Below are 16,608 nucleotides of genomic sequence, written 5' to 3'. Positions count from 1 at the left end.
ATCTAAATTTAATAAGTCAAGAATTTGTATTAAAGTCATAAAGGTAAACTGGAGAACTAAAAATAATAGTTTAACAGTTAATCAAAAATTGAGAAGCACCAGGAGGAGAAAAAGCAAAAGGTTGTCAGCACCCAATTTCTCATCTTTCAGAGTATCAATTGATACTATCTAAAGTCGATATATCACTAAACAGAAGTATAACTTTTAAAGTCATAAAGTCAACCTCCAAGAGAACCAGAAATAAACTGTCAACAGTAGTTACCTCTGGAGTTTGGGAGGATAGGATAGGGAACACTTTTTATTTTATACCTCTCTACAATTTGCACATTCCTGCCATGTGTGTATATTCATTTTAAATCTAGTTTTTAAACTGTCAATAATCAGGCACCTTAAAAAAAAAAAAGAATATGTACTGTATTTCATTCTCCATACCTAACAACTCATGGACTGTCAACTTTATAAAATGGAACATATTCTAAAGTGAAATAGCTCATCTCTCAAATTAAAGGTAAGGTAAAGGGAGCAAAGCTTTTTTCTTACAGTGCAAAGTTCAAAGCTTACACCCTTAAGTCAAAAGAGCTCTGTGACAACTACAAACTTTAAAAAAAAACCTACACACACTTCTGGGTATTGTTTTAAAATCAAGTCCTCCTTGATCAATTTAAGCAAAAACACTGACACTGTCCAAAATAACTCCTGTAAACTACTCCTGAATGCAGTCAAGCTAATACAGAGGTCAGAGGCTTCATGGTAGCAAACAAACCAGTATGTTCTTCCATCAAATCAATAAGACATTTAGGGGCTTATATTTTCTTTGAAATAAAAACGACAGGCATTTTGAAAGTTTGCTATCTTCAGTGATACTCTCAGGAATGTAAAAGTATGCATTGCAGTTTCAACCTCTTAGCGCTTGAATTTTTTAAAGCAATTTACTTCTGCTTGGACAAGCAGTAAGACAGGCCAAAACTGTTGGGTTTTCTGTTAACCCTTAGTTTCAAACCTTTTTGCTCTCAATAGCACTTCACCTTTCTAATGCTCCTAAATATAATTGTCTCAAAGAAATTTCAAACCACAACTGAATTCAAGGGAAGGGAAGCATTCAGGTCACTGATTATGGAATACGATTTAACACAAGCTCTCAGGACTGGATTACTTCTAGTAACCACAAGAGTTATAACTTAGGTAATAAATGATATGAGTAAAGATCACAGATTTTCAAGCTTGGCCTAGGTTCATCCTCTTCTCACCATGCAATATCTCACCCTATGGGATGATCACCTTATGGGAAGCAACAATGACAAAGAAGCGTTCACGAAATTTTAATTTACACATACACACCTAATCTTGGAGAAACGTAAGTACATAATGCACATCCCTGAAAACAAATCAACTTCACTCTTAAATAATAACCCCTATGTCTAATTTAATGGCAGCCTGACCACAGTCCAGATACACTTCGTGAACTCTTATAGGTGATGAAGATAAACCTGACTTGGAAACCCGAGGCTTTATAGGCCTGCTGGAAATCAAAAGGGCCAACAAACTGAAGCAGTCCTGTCGTTTAAGCCCATAGCAAACTTAGTTAACTGAGGCATCACTCGGAATCAACTCTCACAACCGCAAATACATCCAGACCCAATGACGTAAACCCTTGTAAAGTTCTTAGTCGGCGTGTCTCTCGAACCCACCAGGTGGACCTACTCTATGCAAAGGCTCCTCCCTCGGACTCTACTCCGGACCCTCAGCCAAGCGATTCCCGGGCGCCCCGCACCACACCTTGGGGGTGTCCCAATCCAGCGCCCCACGCTCCTCCCCAAACCACTCGGTCACCCATCCCAGGTCCTCAGAGTCGCCCTCCCGGACCAACCCGCCACAACATCTCCAGTCCCTCACCCACCCCTCCTCCAGGCCAAGTCCAGCTGGCCTTCCCCCTCCCCTCCTACCTCTTCCTCCGGACACTCACCCGCGATAGTAGGCTTTCACTCGGACCTGGTGAGAATGGTCCCCGCTGCCTCCGCCTGCGATCGGGTGAGACATGGTAGTGCTGTCCCTCTGGGTCGGCATCTCCTTACTCCCCCGCCTCAACGCCAGAGGCCGAGGGTGCCTGGGGCACGCCGGGGGGCTCCGCTGCTTGAGCCTCTCCCAGAGCCGCGGCAGCCCGCTTCCCTACCTGTTCTCCTCGCCCGCGGCGCGGACCCAAGGGTCGCCTCGCCCGGGCAGCCGGAACCGCGCGGCTCCTCCCACTGCCCGCAGCCGCCACCGCCTCTACAGCCGCCCGGGCCCAGCACGCCTCCCTGCCTCCGTCCCTCCCACCTCGCTCGCTCCAAAGGCCCACATTCCGGGGGCGGGCGGGCACAACCACCTATCCAGCTCAAGGAGCCTCGATGCCCGGCTGAACCATTCTTACGGAGGGCAAGGAAAAAGGGGGAGAGAGAATGGGAGATGCTGATGACCACATCAAATACGCCGGGAGGGAGGCTTTCGTGGAAGCTGTTACTGAGACAGTGCGACGGTTCGGGTAACTATAGCTCTGTTAAAAGTCCCCTCCCTATAGGGAAAGTGGTAGGGGGACAAGTGCTGCGGCATCTCACCCCAGTTTCCTAACTTGGTCGCGTCCGCGGTCAGCCGACTTGGGATTCGAGTAGATTTGCTGTGCGGGTTTCTGGGATTTGGAGTCCCGGGGGGATTCTGGGACTTGAGGTTCCTTACGTGTAGAGCGCCCCGCCTTCTCGCTGACCGTCTGTCTCCAGCTTGAGCCCCGGGAACTGTTGGCGTGGAAATCCTGAGTCCAGCTTGGGCATCTGAGGTCACTGGACATGACTGGGCTTCTTCACGATCTAGACCTTGTTCTCTGATGAATTCTCCCTTCCAGTTGCATAAATCACCTCAAACATACAGTGACTTTTTGGGGAATAAAAATGTGGTTACCTGCTTAGCATAGCCTCTTTTATGGAAACCATTAAAATAATGTAACAAATACAATAATGAATGTAATAAAGGTGGAAACTCAACTAGAAGATGCGATGGAAGACTGACTTTTCTTCCTTCGTGGCCCCCATATCTACTCCATTGTATGTTGACATTGCATGAAACAAGTGCACAATGAATATTTATGCCTGCCAGCCAGCCAGCCAGCCAGCCAGCCAGCCAGCCAGCCAGCCAGCCAGCCAGCCAGCCAGCCATCCGCATTTTTTCTGTTAACACCCGCTAACCAAGGATTGTGAAGAACCTATCCTTGTAGCATAGTCCCTGACGTTCCACTGCTCTTGGCTCTGTCACATACTGCAATTAGAGGTAGCATGAATCCAGCCCCTGTATCAATCCTAGTACCAACCCATGCTAAAAGGGTTGGAACAATCAAAGAAATAACTTTGTTTACTATGATAAAATAGGTTTATTGGACTGACTCATCAGAATTATTTGTGACACTTAACCTGGTATGATGTTCTTCAACTGCTACAAACTTGGATTATATGCTCTTAATAATAATCCCATTGAAATTCTCCCTTGGTATAAGGGTTTTTGGCAATTGGGGACCTTCATCAGCATGTTAAATATGAATCAGTTAGCTATGGAATATAAATTATTTCTAAAGTGAGATTGTGAAATTTTAATTGGATTAATGGAAAAGTTAGTATGATTGTCACAAATTTGAAACATTCTATGCTCCTGAAAAGGAAACGTATGCTATAGGGGAAGTGAGACTTTAGAAAGGTAAGTCATGAAACCTTTTTATTTTGTATCCTTATTCCTTAGCAGTTTGAAAAATCCTTTATCATTGGCCTCATAGCATCCTTTGAAGGTAACCATTTTCTTAGAAAAGGCTTATTGTTTACTGTCATCAACAAGAATCTATAAATATTGATAGTTTGCTTCAATCGCACCATATAAATAAGTTTTCTTTTTCTGAATGATGAAAGCTTTTAGTTGTGATTATCAGGCAAAGCATGACCATAATTTTTTAACAGCATTATTGAGATATAATTTATATACCATATAACTAATTCATTTAAAGTGTATAATTCAATAGTTTTTAGTGTATTCACAAAGTTATGCAATCATCTCCACTATCATATATTAGAACATTTTCATCCCCCCAAAAGGAAATTATACATGCATTAGCAGTAACTCCCCATTCTCCTTAGCCTCTGATAACCACTCTATGGACTTTTCTATTCTGGCCATTTCATATAAATGGAATCATACAATGTGTGGACTTTTGTGTCTGGCTTTTTTAGCTTAGCTTAATGTTTTCGAGATTCATCCATGTTGTATCACATATCAGTTCTGCATTCCAAAATGTAGCTAAATAATATTTCATTGTTTAAATATTCCACATTAATGATGCTATGAGCGTTCATGTATAAGTTGTTGTGTGAAATATGTTTTTAATTCCCTTCGGCATATACGTAAGAGTAGAATTGCTGAGTCATACAGTGACTCTATGTTTAACATCTTAAGTGAATGCCAAACTGTTTTCCAAAGTGGCTGCACCATTTTATATTTGTACTAGCCCTGTATGAGGGTTTCAATTTCTTTAAATCCTCATCAACACTTGTTATGGACTGTCTTCTTCGTTATAATCATCCTAGTGGTTGTGAAAGTGTATCTCATTGTGGTTTTGATTTGCATTTCCCTGTGATTAATGATGTTGAGCATCTTTTCATTTTTTATTGTCCATTTGTACATTTCCTTTGGATAAATATCTGTTTAAATCCTTTGGCCATTTTTAAGTTGGGTGGCCTGTCTCTTTTTATTGAGTTGTAAAAGTTCTCTATATATTCTGGAAACAAGTCCCTTATTAGATGATAGTAAATGTTTTCTATTCTGTGCATTGTTTTTCCATTTTCTTGGTGGTATTGTTTGCAGCACAAAAGTTTTTAATTTTGATGAAGTCAGATGTATCTATTTTGTTGTTGCTTATGCTTTCGGTGTGTGTCTAAAAAGGCATTGCCTAACTGAAGGTCATGAAGATTTATAATGATTTTTCTTCTAAGACTTTTATAGTTTAAACTCTTATATTTAGGTCTATGATCCGTATTGAGTTAATTTTTGTGTGTAATATAAGTGGTCCAAATTCATTTCTTTGCATATGGATATCCAGTTATCCCAGCACCATTTGTTGAAAAGCCTATTCTTTCCCCATATAATTGTTTTTCACCTTGTCAAAAATCAATTGACCAATATGTAAGGGTTTATTTCTGAACTCTTCAATTCTATTCCATGGGTGTATATATCTATCCTTAATGCAAAAATCACACTGTTTTCATTACTGTAGTTTTGTAGTAACTTTTAAACAGAAATTTGAGTTTTACAACTTTGTCTTTTTTAAGATCATTTTGACTATTCTGAGTCCCTTACATTTCTATATAAATTTTACGATCAATTTGTCAATTTCTCCAAAATAGCCAGCTGGGATTTTGATAGGGGTTATGTTGGACCTGTAGAGCAGTGTGTGGAATATTGTCATGTCAAATGGTATATAACCTTCCAAGCCATGAACACATATCTTTTCCATTTATTTAGATCTTTAATTTCTCTCAACAATGGTTTATGGTTTGCATAGTATGTTTTGTGTTTCTTTTGTTAAATTTATTCCTAAGTATTTCATTCTTTTTGATGCTATTATAAGTGGAATTGTTTTCTTAATTTTATTTTTTTCTTTAAATTTTCATTCTATTATTCTAAATGAGCATTCTATATGCCTGGAATCCTGAAATGTTTGAAAAATAATTACTTAAAAGTGTGTTAATTTTATGAACTTTTAGAATTTTATTTCACCTATAAATACAGAAAATGGTTCTGACACCAGTGGCTTTTAGCTCTGGCTACATGTGAGAATCACCCGGGTTCTTTTTTTAAGCTGTTTTGGTGGTAATGTGAAGGCATCCCAGACCAATTGAAACAGAACCTAAGGGTGGTGTCCTGGGCATCAGGATCTTTTTCTCTTTCTTTCTTTCTTTCTTTCTTTCTTTCTTTCTTTCTTTCTTTCTTTCTTTCTTTTCTTCCTTTCTTTCTTTTCCTTTCTTTTTTCTTTGAACTGAGATATAAAAGACATATAATATTATATTATATTAGTTTCAGGTGTACAACATAATGATTTAATATATTTATATTTTGCAAAATGATCACCACAGTAAGTCCAGTTAACATCCATCACTACATAATTACAAATTTTTTTCTTGTGATGAGCACTTTAAAGATTTACTCTCTTAGCCACTTTCAAATATATAATATAGTATCAGCTATAATCACCATACTGTATATTACATCCCTAGGAATTATCTTGTATCTGGAAATTTGTACCTTTTGACCACCTTTACTCATTTTTTCCACCCCTCACCCGTCACCTCTAGCAGCCACCAATCTGTTCTCTGTATCTATGAGTTTAGGTGTTTTTGTTTTATTTTGTTTTTGTTTTTTAGATTCCACATTAAGGGCAATCATAGGGTATTTGTCTTTCTCTGTTTGACTTATTTCTCTTAGCCTAAAATCTTCAAGTTCCATTCATATTGTCACAAATGGCAGGATCTTTTTAAATGGCTGAATAATATTCCTTTGCGTGCGCGCGCGCGCGTGCGTGTGTGTGTGTGTATAAAATCTCACATTTCCTTTATCCATTCAACCATTGATTGGCAATTAGGTTGTTTCCCTATCTTGGCTATTGTAAATAATGCTAAATGAACATGGTGCAGATTATCTTTTGAGTTGTGTTTTTGTTTTCTTTGAGTAATTACCCAGAAGTGGAATAGCTGGATCATATGACTGTTCTATTTTTAATTTTTTGAGGAACCGCCATACTGTTTTTCATAGTGGCTGCGTCAACTTACATTTTCAACCTAATTTCATTTTTAATTATTCATTGCTAGTGTATAGAAATGCTATTAATTTTGCCTATACCTTGTATCCTGCAAGGTTGCTGAACTCATTTATTACTCATTTATTAGTTTTAATAGTGTTTTCATGAATTTTTTTAGAATTTCCTATATATAAGATTATGCCACTTTAGAATATAGATTGATTTACATCTTTCTCTCAATCTGGATGCCTTTTATTTCTTTTTTAAAATCTGATTGCCTTAGCTACAATCTGTAGTACTATGTTGAATAGGATAGCTTTCAGTCTTTCACTATTAAATGTGATGATTATTTTAGTTTTTTCTTTCCTTCTTTTTTTTTTTTTTTTTTTTTGGTAGATGCCCTTTATCAGGTTGAGGAAGTTCTTCTGTTTCTAGTTTTTTTTTATTAATTTTCTTATGAAAGGGTGTTGGGTTTTGTTTAGTTCTTTTTCTGTGTCTATTGAGATAATCATGTGGTTTTGTCCTTTATTCTATTGATATGGTATGTTACACTAATTATTTTTCTAATGTAAGCTAACCTTTTTTCCTGGGACAAATTCCACTTGGTTGGGATATATAATCATTTTTATATGGTGCTGGATTCAGTTTGCTAATATTACATTGAGGAATTTCAAGTTTATATTCATAAGCATGGTTTCCTTTCGTTCTTTGAACGTATTTGTTAATAATAGCTGCTTTGAAGTCTCTGTCTGCTAAGTCCAACATCTGTGTCCTCTCAAAGGCAGTTTCTGTGTGTATGGATTCCATTTGTCTTCCTTTGTACGCCTTATGATTTTTTGGTTGCAAACTGTACATTTCCATTGTAGCAACTCTACATTGGTCCAGACTGCTCCAGGGCTTGTCGTCTCTGCTGTTGTTTGCTTGTTTATTTGTTTAGTGACTTGGCCACACCGATTCAGTAAAGTCTATTTCCCGCACAGTGTGCAGTCTCTGATGTCCCTCCTCAGAGGGTACAGCTTTGGGTTGTGCACTGTCATCCCGACTCCTTCTCAGGATGACCATGGTTTCAGTCAGGTTCTCCTTGACAACCTCTTTCCTTCATCTCCCTATCAAGCTTTTGGCTGGTTTGCCTTTATTGATGTCACCCCCTGCTCTTAGCCTCCACCAATTGGCAACTGATTGCCTTAGTAAATTGCTTCACAGTCTGAGTTAATGTTTCTTGTTTTGTTTTGTTTTGTTTTTAATAATTTTCACCAGTTATGGTTGTTTCATTAAGGAGACTATACAGGGAGCTCCTCATGGAAGTGCTCTGATAGTAATTTTCAAAGTCAATAGGATGCAATTAAAATAGATAAAAGGCACACTGATGCATATAGGATGATCAGGACACAGAAATTGTTATTTTTAGTAGCAAAATACTGGAAACTACTGAGCCATCTCTTTGGTTTAAAGAAAACAGAAGTCTGTAAAAGGGTTTAAAAGGAATCTGGCATCACATTAATCATATCTTTAGGAAAATTTGGCTTCCTTTCTAGAGATTGAGCTGCTGTAACCAGAAAATGGCTAATCAGAAGAAGCAGACCTTTCTTTTCAGTCTTAACTAGCCTCGCTTCTGAGCCCTGCAGCCAGGATCAAACATGAAAATGTGTTTGCCATGTTCTTTATGTCATCTAGTAAATCCTTCTACTGGGTCTTTCATGCCTGTTTCTCAGCTGAGAATCAAATGATATAAAATGGGAAGTTAATGATAGACACTGTAAACAAGCCCCCCCCCCCACAGTCCATTTTCTTTCTGTTGTGTTTAAAATGTACTTACTAATACCCTCAATTTTGGGTAAGCCTGCTGCTCTTAACCTAGCATTCTTCAGTGGTTACACTGAACATATGATAATGTTATTAAAATGAGAGAAAAGCATTTAAACTGCTCGTCCTGATCATTTGGAGGGACTCTGTGACCTGTGGACATAAACATTGGGCCCTGGTCTGAATTATACTTGCCTTTGGCTCACTGCAATAACTTTAATAGGAAAAAATTAATTAATGCTCAAATCCACAGGCTTAAGGGATTTAAAATATTTTTGGCCAACATTCTCTCATTTTGTCATCATCAGAGTGCTTGTCCCAATGTGGAGCAAAGAAATAACCTGCTTGGAGAATGGTGAATGGCATAATAAATAGTAAACGCAGGTCCTGTGTGATCATGTCCTAATATCACATTAATTGTTTTACTTAACCTTCAAGAGCAGAAGCCATGACCAAAACTCCTTATCGGAGTCCTGATAGCTGAGGTTAGTAAGAGAGTTTAGTTTTTTATCGTTACTTAACCTTCCTGAGTTAGCATAGATAGCAAGCACTACCCCGATTACTTCCCTATCCCCCTTCTTTCTCCTGTGCCCTCTCATTTCCCCACTGACATCAGGCCAACTTTATTTCCAAGATTTCTGGGCACTCCCATCACTCCAGCCACACAAACTTATTTCCGTTATAGCTCCCCAATCTCACTTCCACACTACAGATAAGGACATACAACAGATTGGGCCTGAATTTATTTTGCCTTTGAAATAAAATGTCTTCACTTTGAATTTAAAATTCATGTCATATGTTCCCTGGTAACCACAAAAAAGGAAGCTCATTCATTGGTGCCAATGACACATGTCCCTGTCTTTGTATATATACCACCCTCTGCTTAGTCTAAAATGCCCTCCCTAACTCAGTCCCACCATTCCTGGCTGACTTCCACTCTCCTTCTCTGGGAACCATTTACAAACTCACCTCTGCTCCCCCAGCTGGCAGGTACCCATTCTCTCCATGTTTCCTCTTGCTCTATACTCTTGCTCTACGCTCTGTTTCTATATCAATTACAGCACAAAATTGCCCAGTCTCATAGTTTATTTTCTTGCTGGCACGTTCATAAGGTTGGAAATGTAATTTCTTTGTCTCTGTGTCCCTAGCACATAGTAGGTTCTCAATGTAATTTCTTTGTCTCTGTGCACCTAGCACATAATAGGTTCTCAATGTCTGTTGACACTGAACAATACCAGTTTGCTTCATTTTTTTTTTAATCTATAAGAAAAAGGGCCAGCATTTGCTTTACTTGATAAGGATTTCCTGAGACTGGACTCATTTTTTAATTCTTAAAATGTAAAGTAACTCACTGTTAATACAAAAAGCACATCAAAGAAGAGGTTTGTTTTAATGAACCATCAATGGAGAGTTCCATTAAGCAGAAGAGTCAACAATAAAATAAATTATAAAACATTTACTTAATGCAAGTCACTAAATAGAGGGCTAAGAAACCTCGACATAATTAACTTCGAATTGTTCAATGGGGTTAATTGGTGCCAGGCACTATGTTCTCTCTCCTTCTTTTCAAGAGAGTTACAACCCAGATAGAATATCAGGACATATACCAATAAAAAGAAAAAACATGCAAAGTTATGTGCCAGTAAATGACAAAGAATAATTGCAACAGCTCCTGAGTACTACCTCATCTTCTTTAGGAGCCAGAAGGACCCACTTATGTTTATCTAGCTAGACAGAACGGCACAAAGTTGACTAGCAAAGTGATGTTGAAAGAGTCTCCATCAAAACATAGAAACTTCCTTTAGAAGCATCATTGTTTAATGACATTTGCACACTCAGCATGCAGTCATTAATAACAAGCACCATCAAATGGAAGCTACCCTCTAATTTGAAATGGCAAACCTGTTCTTGAGGATGGTATATTCAGTTGAAAATGTAAACCTTATCTAATAAATTTTCCCTGCTCCAGCAGTTCACCCACCACAGCATTCTAGTTCAGTAATCGCGTTCTCTTTCACAGCCTCCAGAGTGAACTCCTCACCCCCATAAGGTTGCCAACCCTTCTCCCCCAACAGGGGACCAGCTCATTTCTCTACCGTCTTGACCTGCTTCCCAGTGGACTCAAATATTTTCATATGGAATTTCTGTTGACCTTGAATTAAACCACATCCTATTTGGGGCCACAGAGAAATCAGGAGGAAAAGCAGAGCTCATGGTCTATAATGATGTCTGGCTGCTTAATCACAGGCACAATGTCAATGGGAACAGCACTCCAGAGAGAGATAAAGCTGCCTGTTAGTTCACCTGTACATGGTGCTTATCACCCTGTGACTGGAGCACAAGATGTGTTCCTGACTTAGTATGGCTTCCTATTCTGGATAATAACAAATCAGGCTGTAATCAAATCAACAATGGGCTCCAGACACTGAGACGTTGAAAGCAAAGCTACCAAGAGTAGGAATCTTACCTTTTAAGTACTTTTTGGCACTTAGAAAATTGTAGGTACGCCAACAAATATTACATTATTTTATTTAATACTTAAATAGTTTTATGTTGGTTTATTTCCACTTAAATATTAAAATCAATCTTAGTGCAATAGGAAGGAAGCTGGTGATATCAAAACAAGCAGAGCAAGCCTTTATTTTCTCTTCAGCTGTGACCTGAAAGTTTACTCAACTTGCTGAGCAATTTGCTTACTCAAGTCAAACACAACTCCTAAGGAAGTGACTTTTATTTTCCCTAACTTGAAGTCTTTCAACTAGAATCATGGGATGGTAGAATTTACTAGCTGGAAGTTACTTTAAATCATCTAGGCCAGTCTTCTCAAACTTCAACATGCATAGAAATTAGGTGGGGATTTTGTGAAAAAGAAGATTCTGATTTAAAAGGTCTAGGAGGGGACCGAACCCAGATTCTGCATTTCAAACCAACTTTCACATAATGCTGATGCTGCTGGTCCACTAATGATAATTTGAAAAGCAAAAAGTCTAAGCCTCATTTTATGAATGAAGTCCAGAGAAGTGAGATCACAATGGTTTTATCATTGTTCCAAGGTTTTTCATTTTTTAGCATAATTTTAAAACACCATGAATTTAAAACAGGGACTAAGTGATTTCTGGCAGATGAGGAAAAGCAATAACTTCACAAAATTCTTAGTTTTGTTTTTTTGCTTTTGTTTTCTCTGATCTAACCACATGCTAAAATGGTGTCTGCATTCATTGTTATTAGAGAATCACTTTAGCCTACACATAATTTGTTCTTATCGCAATCAATTAACAGGCTCACTGTATTCCCATAAATGCATAACCGTGTACTGAGTATCATGTCATGACATATTCTTCTCATTCAGCAACCTTTTATTTAGTCTAAATTGTATACATTAACTCAGTCAAACACTTCCAAGGATTGTGGTTATGTTTTGCAAGGTACTGTTCAATATGAGGCTAAATTATTCCATCTCCTTCCTTCACCTCATAATTAGAAAGAAAGCTTGAGATAAGAAGAGAAACACGATGTCTTTCTCTTCTTCTGACTCAGTAATTTAAAACTACAACTCGGAGTTCCCTTGAGACTTAGTTTAATTTACTAGGCTCTTGGGGGAGTTCTGCCAAACTTTCTTTTTTTATCCTTTTAATGGAATTCTTAAAACTTAATAGTAATTTTAAGAAATATTTAAATATGTATTATATATATATATATATATGCTAATTATTAAGTCTCTAGTCTATCTGTTCCTCTAGGAAGGCAAGTAGAGGATCACGAAAAAGTGAGAGAAGGTGCTTCTCCTTTAGCGCCTCACCCTGAGTATCTAAGAGTGAGTTGTCTTATCTATGGAAGGGGGAAAACAGAATGAAACTTAGGCCTAATAGCTTCTTATTTTAAAAATGAATTATCTAAACACACAAATAATATCAGGAAACATCTGCTCTGTGTCCACTAGATACAAGGCTCTATATTTCATACAATAAAGTGTAAAAACCTAAATTTTTTCCCCCTGAGTCTATTTGGGGTAGTCTATTTAGAAAGGACACACATAAACCTATGATAAATAACAATTCCAGATTATATAACAATCCAAAGCAATAAGGCAGTACAAAACAGACTGCTCATTTTGCTGAAGAGCAAGTAAGACCTATAGAAATTCAGAGAAAGGAGTAATTACGTACAGCTAGGGTGGAGAACTTTTTTTATTTTTAATCTCTGATAGCGGTTATCTTAGAAGATAAGTGTGGTATGAAATAGAAGCATTGTCTTTCATCTGGAAAGAATGTTATCAAGGACTAACTGAAAAATGCTTTATCAAGGACTAACTGAAAAAATTTGTTAACTTATAATAGTCAGAATTTAAGTTCAAAGAGACCTGAGACCCTCTGGAAAATTTACATGAGATAGGCCACAGGCTGCTATTTAGGTTTCCAAGGTCTGCTTTTCCTTACTGGCAAATGAGGGGGTCCATGATCTAAAAAACCCATTCCAGTCTAGGATTAGAAGATTCTGGGACCCCTTGGAAATGTTTGGTTTGAAAAATTCACTAGAGTGTGAGCTTCATGTTTAAAACTTCCCCAATACCTTACAAAGTCTATGGCACTTGGTATTTGTCAATTAACATCAGGAACCTCAAACAATCAGCTTTTCATCCATGGAACATGTTTGTTGAGAGTTTACTATGTCATAGTCCCATGGTAGACATGAAGGTAAGAATACAAAAAAACCCAACTTGCTTTCAATGAGCTCACAGTAGTAGACATGGGACAATGTTTATTTAAAAACACATGGTAAGGCCCAAGATAATTCAATTGGAGGAAATGCATTTTGTTTTTGTTTTCACTAATGATGCTGGAACAATTGGATATCCACATATAAAGGACCCCTACCTAAACCACTTATAAAAATTAACTCAAAATGGATCAAAGATCTAAATGTGAGAGCTAACATTATAAAACTATTAGAAGAGAATATAGCAATAAATGTTTGTGACCTTGCATTACGCAATGGTTTCTTAGATCGTCGCCAAAAACACAAATAACAAAAGAAAAAGATAAATTGAACTTCATCAAAATTTAAATGCTGGTATTTCAAAGGACACCATCAAAAAGTGAAAAGTCATTCCATAGAATGGGAAAAGACTTTTGCAAATCATAAATCTTATAAGGGGCTAGTATTCATATATATATGAATATAAAAAATAAAAAGACAAATTTCTTTTTGTGGGCAAAGGATTTGAATAGACATTTCTCCAAAGAAGACATACAAATGGCCAATGAAAACATAAAAAATATCCATCATTAGGCATTAAGGACTACAACTCAAAATCACAATGAGATACCACTTCACATTCACTAGGGATGATTTTAATTAAAAGATGGATAACAATTACTATTGGCAAAGATGTGCAGAAATTGGAACACTCATGCATTCTGGTGGGAATGTAAAGTAGTACAGCTGTGTTAAAAACAGTTTGACAATTCTTCAAGGTGTTGAACATAGAGTTAACATGTAACCCAACAATTGCACTCCTGGTTATACAACTAAGAAAATTAAAAACACGTGTCTACACAAAAACTAGTACATGAAAGCTCATAGAAGCATTATTTGTAATAGCTAAAAAGTGAAATCAAACCAAATGTCCATTAACTAAAGAATAGATAAATAAAATGTGGTATATCCACAACATGGAATAGTATTCATCTATAAAAAGGAATGAAGTACTATAACATATTACAATGTGGATGAACCTTGAAAACATTAAGCTAAGTAAAGGAAGCCAGACACAAATGGCCATATGATGTATGATTTCATTTGTAAGAAATGTCCAGAATAGGCAAATGCATAGAGACAGAAAGCAGATTAGTGGTTGCTAGGGGTTGCAGGGAAGGGGGAATGGGGAATGATTGCTTAATGGTCATGGAGTTTCTTTTGGGATGATGGAAACATTCTAGAATTAGACAGTGGTGATGGTTATACAACACTATGACTATACACTGAGTTGTACACTTTAAACAGATGAATTTTATATTAAGTGAATTATGTCTCAATAAAAATAAACACTTGGTAAATACTATTAGAGGAGTATAAACACAGTTCTATGGGAACAGCTCCCTCTATCTGGGAGAGGCTGTGAAAGCTGAAGGAAGAAAATGTTGAGCAGAATCTGAAGAATAATGCCAGATGATGATAGTGGGCAGAGACAGCATATGAAACAGGCCAGAACATGTATTTTGGAGTTAGACTTTGGTTCCAAAACTAGTCCTGCCACTTACTAGCTGTATGACCTAGGACTTGTTACTTAATCCCACTAAAATGAGCATCTTCATCAGCAAAACAGAGGATACTAATACCTACTTCATGGGTTTTCTGTGCAAATGAGATAGGATCCTGTGTAGAACACTCAATAAGTATTCAACAAGGGTAGCTTCTTTTTGTCCCTTCAACCTCTTTTTTTTTTTTTCTAGTTTTAGGTGGAATTAATGATGAGTGTAAAGGTAGAGCCATGAAAAGGCCTAGCTTGTGTCTGAATGGTGAGAAATTCAATGAGGCTTAAGTATAAAGGCAGTTGGAAGCAGAGGAAGGTATTTTAGAGTCAGAAAATAATGACCCTGTAAGCCAAGAAAGGAGCTTTGGATTTAGTCCTATGATCTAGTCCTAAATGAGCTGAAATTTTAAGGAGAAGGGAATTGAAAATATTTGTTCTTTAGATGAGGACAGAGGAAAGGGTAGCCCAGAATAGACAACAAGCGTAGGTCCGGGACCTCAGGAGAAGAGAAGATGCAGAGTCCTAACTTCATTAAGTGTAACCCACAGCCTGCATCTTAGAGGCACTTGATGTGGACTATTTGCTGATAGAGTTGCTAGTGATTATATGACGACAGATTTTCTATATTTTAATTGCTTGCACCAGCAAGTATTTTGAAAAAAACAAACCTTAGATGATTTCAGCAAAAGCAAATGCTTATTGCAGAGAGCACTGCAATCTCCAGCCTGAGTACCATGTGACAAAATTGAAAGCCTTTGTTCTCATTTTAACTTAATCGGGTTATATAATTTGCTGTGTATTTATTCCCCTTTCAGAGAGCAAATGACGACAATTTTAACCTAACTGACTTCAAAATATTATGAAAATAAATAAACACGTCAAAGCTCTTTGAAGTTTATTGATGGAAAATACCCTTTAAATCCAAAATTTCACTATGTAAATAGTGAATTCTTCTTCTTCTCTTGAATCAATTTTTAGTATTCCCCCCTCTAGTCTTGCCCTTGAACATTTCTACAGTTACAACAACAAAAAACCTTCTGAATTCTTATTCTGAAAAAATATATATTGCAGTAAGAGTAAACTTTAAACACATGCACATAATGCATTGCAGCTATAAAACACTTTGAGAAATAAATCTCATTTAGATTAATTTATTTCTCCCAAAAGCTAATCTGGTAAAGATTATTGTTATTCCTGCTTTAGTGATGGTGAACTTGGCAGAGAGGTTCAATGAATTGCTGAAGAGCTCTGGCTGGAAATGGGCAGGAACTAGTGCTTAAATTCAGGTTTTTAACTCCAAATTTCTGGCCCTGCCTATCGTCCTGCATTGAACTAGACAAAGACACACACACACACACACACACACACACACACACACACACACACATACTTAATTACCTACAAAATATTCCATGCCTGTTACAAAGAATAGATTGGTTCTGGGCTTTTATATATACCATATTAACAAGAAGAAATTTATTGTAGATTAAGATTAAATAGTATGGTACCAGGTAAGAGAAAATTATCAGCTTTTACATGTTTTTCCCCCCATAAAACTACTTCAAATAAGTAGCCTAAGCATTACTCAAAATATGTTAATATTACACAAATTATTTGAAAACTAGATATACATTAAATCATCATACCAAAAATTATTCTGAAATCAGTGTATATCATACTATGCTATGTATAAGCACATAGTGTATTTAAAATACTACATAAAATACTACAAATGATGGTTTTTATCTTTCAT

General features: G+C 37.1%; 1 protein-coding gene across 1 annotated transcript in view; it reads right to left on the bottom strand.

The window, feature by feature from the left end:
* Window positions 1–2,323, bottom strand: part of PRKCI (protein kinase C iota) — a 59,776-nt gene extending 57,453 nt beyond the window's left edge. The window contains exon 1 of the mRNA XM_019643978.1: window positions 1,964–2,323. Coding sequence (XP_019499523.1) covers window positions 1,964–2,064 — 101 coding nt within the window. The 5' untranslated portion in view covers window positions 2,065–2,323. The remainder of the gene's footprint in view (window positions 1–1,963) is intronic.
* Window positions 2,324–16,608: the final 14,285 nt, after the last annotated feature.

Source organism: Hipposideros armiger, unplaced genomic scaffold (genome assembly GCF_001890085.2).
Source record: "Hipposideros armiger isolate ML-2016 unplaced genomic scaffold, ASM189008v1 scaffold_83, whole genome shotgun sequence".
Lineage (NCBI taxonomy): Eukaryota > Metazoa > Chordata > Mammalia > Chiroptera > Hipposideridae > Hipposideros > Hipposideros armiger.
The sequence above is the reverse complement of the archived record's forward strand: the minus strand, read 5'-3'. Positions and strand labels throughout refer to the sequence as shown.